This window comes from Hyperolius riggenbachi, chromosome 7 (assembly GCF_040937935.1).
Source record: "Hyperolius riggenbachi isolate aHypRig1 chromosome 7, aHypRig1.pri, whole genome shotgun sequence".
In the NCBI taxonomy this organism is placed as follows: domain Eukaryota; kingdom Metazoa; phylum Chordata; class Amphibia; order Anura; family Hyperoliidae; genus Hyperolius; species Hyperolius riggenbachi.
In genome coordinates, this window is record NC_090652.1 from 6524077 (window position 1) to 6531356 (window position 7280).

The 7280-nt window shown below is 46.3% G+C and overlaps 1 protein-coding gene across 1 annotated transcript in view; it reads left to right on the top strand.

Moving 5' to 3' along the window:
- Positions 1-246: 246 nt before the first annotated feature.
- FLII (FLII actin remodeling protein) overlaps positions 247-7280 on the top strand; it is a 107614-nt gene continuing 100580 nt past the window's right edge. Inside the window, exon 1 of the mRNA XM_068243531.1 lies at positions 247-420. Coding sequence (XP_068099632.1) covers positions 358-420 — 63 coding nt within the window. The 5' untranslated portion in view covers positions 247-357. The remainder of the gene's footprint in view (positions 421-7280) is intronic.

Below are 7280 nucleotides of genomic sequence, written 5' to 3' on the forward strand. Positions count from 1 at the left end.
CCGGGAGCCAGTGAGGAAGCCATTGGGGCGTGACGTCATCAGAATGTCACGTCTGGGCGGGGAAACAAAGTTTATTAGAAAGAAATTAAAAAAAAAAGTAACGAGTCGGACGCTTCAATGACAGCCCTGTGACTCTCTGATTGGCCGTGTGAGAGGGGAGTAGGCGGGGCTGGGTGTGACAGTGAGTGACAGCAGCACCGACCAGGCTTGTATGATGCGCGGAAGGGGCGGGGCCTGAGCGCTGCCGGGGTTGGGTGTGGCAGTGACAGCGGACTGGCCAGGCTAGTGTGAGCTGCGGAAGGGGCGGGGCCTGAGTTCTTCCTGCTGCTGCTGCTGCTGCTGGTGCGGACACCGGACATGGCGGCTACCGGGGTGCTGCCCTTCATCCGCGGGGTGGACCTGAGCGGCAATGACTTCAAGGTGAGCCCGGGAGTGACGTCATGTTCCTGCATATTACACTGTGTGTGTCTGCCCAGAGAGGTGCTCACTGACTGACTGCCAGACTAACTGCCTTCCTGGCTGACTAACTGACTGCTGATCTGTGACTGACTGCCAGACTAACTGCCTTCCTGACTGACTGCTGAGCTCTGACTGCCAGACTAACTGCCTTCCTGACTGACTAACTGACTGCTGATCTGTGACTGATTGCCAGACTAACTGCCTTCCTGACTAACTGACCGCTGAGCTGTCACTGACTGCCAGACTCACTGCCTTACTGACCACCTGGCTGCTGAGCTCTGACTGACTGCCAGACTAACTGCCTTCCTTCCTGACTGACTAACTGACTGCTGAGCTCTGACTGACTGCCAGACTAACTGCCTTCCTGGCTGATTGCTGAGCTCTGACTGCTGCTGAGCACTCACTGCCTTACTGACCACCTGGCTGCTGAGCTCTGACTGACTGCCAGACTAACTGCCTTCCTTCCTGACTGACTAACTAACTGCTGAGCTCTGACTGACTGCCAGACTAACTGCCTTACTGACTGATTGCTGAGCTCTGACTGCTGAGCACTCACTGCCTTACTGACCACCTGGCTGCTGAGCTCTGACTGCCTGACTACATTACTGACTGCTGATCTGTAACTCTCTGCCTGACTCACTGCCTTCCTGACTGATTGCTGAGCACTCACTGCCTTACTGACTACCTGGCTGCTGAGCTCTGACTGCCTGACTATATTACTGACTGACTTCTGATCTCTGACTGACTGCTGATCTGTAACTCTCTGCCTGACTCACTGCCGAGCACTCACTGCCTTACTGACTGACTGCTGAGGTATTACTGACTGCTGAGCACTCACTGCATTACTGACTGACTGCTGAGCACTCACTGCATTACTGACTGACTGCTGAGCACTCACTGCCTTACTGACTACCTGGCTGCTGAACTTTAACTCCCTGGCTACATTACTGACTGACTTCTGATCTGTAACTCTCTGCCTGACTGACTGCCTTCCTGACTGAGCACTCACTGCCTTACTGACTGCTGAGCACTCACTGTCTTACTGACTGACTGACGATCTGTGACTGACTACTATACTGACTCACTGACTGACTGACTGACTGACTACTGACTGCCTGCCGAGTTCTGACTGACTCACTGCCTTACTGACTACCTGGCTGCTGAGCACTGACTGATTGCCTTACTAACTGCCTGCTCTCCTGACTGCGTTACTAACTACCTCACTGACACACTCACTGCCCTGCTTACTGACTGACTATCTTCCTAACTACCTGTCTGCTGAGCTGTGCCTGACTGACTATATGACTGACTGTCTAACTGCCTTACTGGCCATCTGACTTACTGCTTGGCTACCTTATTGACTGCTGTGCCTGACTGACTGACTATCTGACTTACTACCTAGCTGACTACCTTACTGACAGACTGCCTTACTGACTACCTACTTAAGTGACTGCTTGACTACCTTACTGACTGGCTGCTGACCTGTGCCTGGCGAAATGCTTGACTGACTGCCTTACCAACTACCTTTACTTACTGCTTTACTGCCTGCTGAGCTCTGACTGCCTTACTGACCGGAGCAGTTCCTTTCAGCGCAGCCGGCGTCACCATAGACTGTAGTAGGAATCAGGGCTGTGGAGTCGGTCCAAAAATCCACCGACTCCGACTCCTCAGTTTAGGATTCCACCGACTCCGACTCCGACTCCGACTCCACGACTCCGACTCCTCTAATTTGCATATTACAATTTTGTTGATTAAAAGTATGTAACGTGAAATTCGTCTCTTAACTGCCAACGCTTAGGAATTTTACAAGACAACTGAAGTGAGAAGGATATGTAGACTACTATATTTATTCCCTTTAGACTAAAACTAGTCCTTGGTAAGAGTACTTGTAAAAGGTACAAACCGGAACAAAGAACATCTATCAGGCCCTAGGCAGTGTAAGTGTGGGTACATGTAAGAATGATGTGCAGGTACTCTGCAGGGGAATGAGGAGATTGTAAACAGACAACACCTCTGTGTTCAATGTGCACAGCATTCTCAGTGGATTCCCTGCAGCTCTGTGGGGAGTGCATATGTAGAGTATAGTACTACTGTGTAACAAAGTAAACCTGAGACAGATGAAATTAAAGTTTTATACATACCTGGGGCTTCCTCCAGCCGCCTTCAGGATAATCAGTCCCTCGTTGTCCTCCTCCGCCACCTGGATCTTCTGCTATGAGTCCAGGTACTTGAGCCAGTCAGGCGTAGTGCGCATGCACACACTTCGCCGCCAGGAGCATACTACACCTGTGCAGCACTATTGCGCAAGTGCAGAATGTTCCTGGCTGTGGGAGCGGCATGCGGCCGGACAGCGCTGACTGGCTGAATTACCAGGACTCATAGCAGAAGATCCGGGTGGTGAAGGACAGCGAGGGACTGATTAGCCTGAAGGGGGCTGGAGGAAGCCCCAGGTATGTATAAAACTTTACTTTTCATCCGTCTCAGTTACCCTTTAATTTGTAGTCACCAAACCAAATTTTAACAACATATCAAATTATTTGATTTCATCAGCAAAGGGAGTGCATACATTTGCATAAATCAGCATCAGTGCAGAATTATTTCCATCTCATTGACCATCTCTATTAGTGACATAGCTACACATCAGGCTTTATTCTTACAGCATAGATGTTATTTAGTATATATAAGAGATTCCTGTGTACACATCATATATACAGTCACAATCAGATATGTATATCTGACCTTAAAAATACGGGGACTGCTTTATTGAAGCAGCACAAGTAACTAATTTTGATTGGTTTATTTCATTTTTGTGGACTAAGCACAGCTATTACTGTATATATACTGTATATATACATTATTTTTAATGACTATTATCTGAGAAATAGAACATTTTATCATATTTTTTATTTTAATTACAGTTACAAATTCATTAGGAGTCGGAGTCGGAGTCGGTGCATTTTTTCCCGACTCCGACTCCGACTCCAGGCACCCAAAATTGCACGACTCCGACTCCACGACTCCGACTCCGACTCCACAGCCCTGGTAGGAATTACATCCATAGCGCGGCGCTCAGTGAGTAACGTCGGCGCTGTCAGATGACGGAGCCGAGGTTGCTTAAAAAACACAATAATAATTCAGCCTCCAGCAATTGCTGTAAGCCGAATTATTTCATTCCCCCACTATCCACAGTCGGTAGTTCAGTAGATAACGCTGGTTTTGCCGGACCCGTCAAAACCAGCGTTATCTACTGAACGACCGACTGTACACACGCCCGATTTGACGTCCAAACGACCGGTCATTTGGAAAAATCCACCTTGTGTATGTACCTTTAGATCATGCTGGAGATAATAAGGTAAGAGAAAACTTGCCACCACAAAGTGCTCTATTCATAAACTGTTTCCGCAAGTTTTCCGCTCAAAACAGCGGACTTTCCCGACCATTTAGCAAAGTGGGCATTCATAAAGGCTGTTCCCGCATGAAAATCTACGATCCCCCAGCAGAGCGAGAAATTTCCGCCTTCTCCAGTGTTTTTCTAGATTTATCTAGAAAAAAGTAACAAAATGGCCATTCATAAAGTTTAGAGGAAGCGGTGTGTGGACGGGAAATACCGCTTCCTCTGATTTTGCGGATTACATACAAGTGAATGGGACAGACCTCCCAGAGAGAGCAGTGCACGGAGGGACTCTGCCGGCTGAAGGGTTTCCGCATGTCTTCCGACAGCTTACCGACAGCTTTCAGCGGGAGATCTCCGCACTTGCATCGCAGCTGGCAAGATTTTTTTGAATGACCACCCAGAAGTGTAAAATACCGCTGCGGTATTTTACCTCTACGAGTATTTACGCCACAAGTTTTTTATGAATAGAGCCCACAGTGAGAGAGTTATCTTATCTCTTCATTCCTAAAGTTACCTCCTCTGTAGTTATTTTCACACGCAGTTAATTAACAGCCTGTCTTTAAATTTAGAATTCTGGAGTTATTTTAAGGATTGAAGAGTTAACGTAAAGACAGAAGAGTTAACTTTAGGTTTGCCTGAGGTAAAATGTTTCCTGAATACTACATGCCTCATCACCATGGTGACCACTCTAGAAACGTTATTAACCCTCCTGGTGGTCAATTAAAACCTTTTTTTTTTTTTTTTTTTTTTTTTTTTTTATTTTTTACATCATGTAGCTAGCCTAGCGCTAGTGCAGCGGCATCCCCACACCCTCTTCGATCGCCTCCGGCGATCAAGCCCGTCCGGAAATCCCATTCTGAAAGGGATATCCATTAGGGCTTCCCCCGTTGCCATGGCGTCAAAGGGAGTCTCGATCCACCCCTCAGCGCTGCCTGGCACTGATTGGCCAGGCAGCGCATGGGGTCTGGGGGGTGGGCTCAGCTCGGGCTTACAGCCAGGAAGGTTAAAGACAGGAGATAAGCTTAGTGAATTGAGGCCATTGTATCTTATTTTTCTCCCCAGAGGACAGGTCAACAGTTCACCAGGGCTGTGGAGTCGGTACAAAAATCTTCCGACTTCTCAGTTTATGAAACCACGACTCCGACTCCTCGACTCCGACTCCACAGCCTTGCAGTTCACTGTCCTGCTCTGTAAAATCATTTAGAATGCTGAGTAGTGTGTAAGCTGCAAATATAATAGAATGATGCAATGTTATAAAAAAAACACTATATAACTGAAAATAAGAATATGAGAATATTTTCTTTGCTACTAATGTTCTAGTAATTATCCGTACTACACAACCAATTCATTATATCATCCTTATTTTATTTTTTTTTCCGCTTCAGTGTCTCTTTAAGCAGTATTGCAAGTCAATGGGCGATACAGGAAGTGTGAATGATGCGAGCGCAGTGCGACATGTATGTGCGGACTACCGTACTTCCTGCCCAGCGGGGTCACGTGACGGCTGGTTTCTGCGGTGTTTGCAAGCAGGGTGTCTTGTCTTCCTAGAATGATCACTGTTTTGTATAATTTTACCAATGGACGTTTGTACTCGCAGGAAGAAGTATTGCATGAATGATTGCAGCAGCACCCTGGTCTGGATGGTCTGTTGTAGCACGAGATGTGTCATTGTATGTCATCCTCTCACCTCAGTGGTCTGCACAGTAGTATTCATAGCTTGTTGGGGTGATAAACGTTTGTTGTGTACATAGCGTTGGTACAAGTGTGCCAGATTGCATCGTGTATGTGCAGCGAGAGATGTGGTGATATGAGCATCCTCCGGGGGGCGCTCTGCTCTTGTGCAGGGCTCCCCTGTAATGGAAGTGGTCTTGTTTTGGCTGGGCAGATGTCCGGTCTACAGACAGAGATGAAATCCATGCACATTAGGCCTCCTTCACACTGAGTGCGTTCAGAAACGTATTTAAAGAGGAACTCCAGCCTAAAAAAAACATACTGTCATTAAGTTACATTAGTTATGTTAATTAAAATAGATAGGTAATATAATCTCTTACCCACCCTGTTTTAAAAGAACAGGCAAATGTTTGATTTCATGAGGGCAGCCATCTTTTTGGTTGAAAGGAGGTGACAGGGAGCATGAGACACAGTTCCAGCTGTCCTGTGTCCTGAGCACCTCTCCCAGTTGCTAGGCAATGTGAATAACATAGGAAATCCCATCATGCTCTGCACAGCATCAGGGAAAAAAAGCCCAGGCTTTTTTTCTTTGATGGGTGGAGCTTAGCTAAAAATGCAGCTAAAAATGATGCTTTGGTAAGGGCTCTTTCACATCAGAGCTTGCGTTGGAGAAAGCTCAAAGCATATGTTTTGTTGTATGCGTTTTGATATGCGTTACAGCACATAGGAAAACGCAGGTAATTTTTTTTTCTTTTTAGTTTTCAACTTTCTACATTGTTCCTCTGTTGCATTCTGGGACTGATTGCCTGCGTTAACGGTTTAAAAACGCGCATAGTGCGCGTTTTACATTGACTAACATTGTAACGCATAAAGCTAGCGTCGGCCGAAAAACTGCGCCTGGGTGCAGTGTAACGCAACGCACAAAAAGGCTGCGTTACATGTGAAAGCTAAAATGAAAGTCTATGGACTTTCATTTCACCTTGGGTAACGCAAACTTTACCCGTTGCGTTGAAACGCAGAAAATCTGCCCTAATGTGAAAGAGCCCTAAGAAAAACAAAGTTCTGATGCTGTGAAACTGGTAAAAAGAAACCCCAAGCCTTTTCAGTTCTGCAGAGTAGATTTTTAGTCCGGAGGTTCACTTTAAGCACATGATAAAAAGATGCATGCATTGATGTGCGTTGCACTTTTTTTTATGCGTTTACATGCACTTGAACACGTTTTTGCTTATTTGAAGTAGCAGTTGTCAATAAAGATTTGTTTTCATTTGAAATTTATTTTTTTCCTTTTTAGTTAAGGGTTAAAAACGCATCTCCAAAGCGTGTCGCAATGCGCTTCTATGTGCTTAAAAAGCGCACCCATTCACTTGCATTGCTGTGCGCTCCACAACGCCTGCCACACCAGGTTTCTCAAGCGTACAGTGACAAAGCGCATAGATTTGAATGTGGTTCATAAAAATCAATGGAGACAGCTGAACCTAGCAAAGTGTACAGCACAATGCGCTGTGAAGAGTACTGCAATGTCCCTAGTGTGAACAAGGCCATAGTCACATGCTGTAGTTGTCGCGATCTTACCTGACCGGCGTTCCTGCGGCGGGTTTGGAGCTTCCGGGAGTTAGTGTAAGCAGCTGGCTTCCTCTAATCTTTGCAGTGATATACCCAGCGTTCCTTGTCCCGATCTTATACCCTATGAACAAGAAAAGTACCAATATGGGTAGTAAATATCTAACAAAAAAATGACTCCACACATATATGGTGC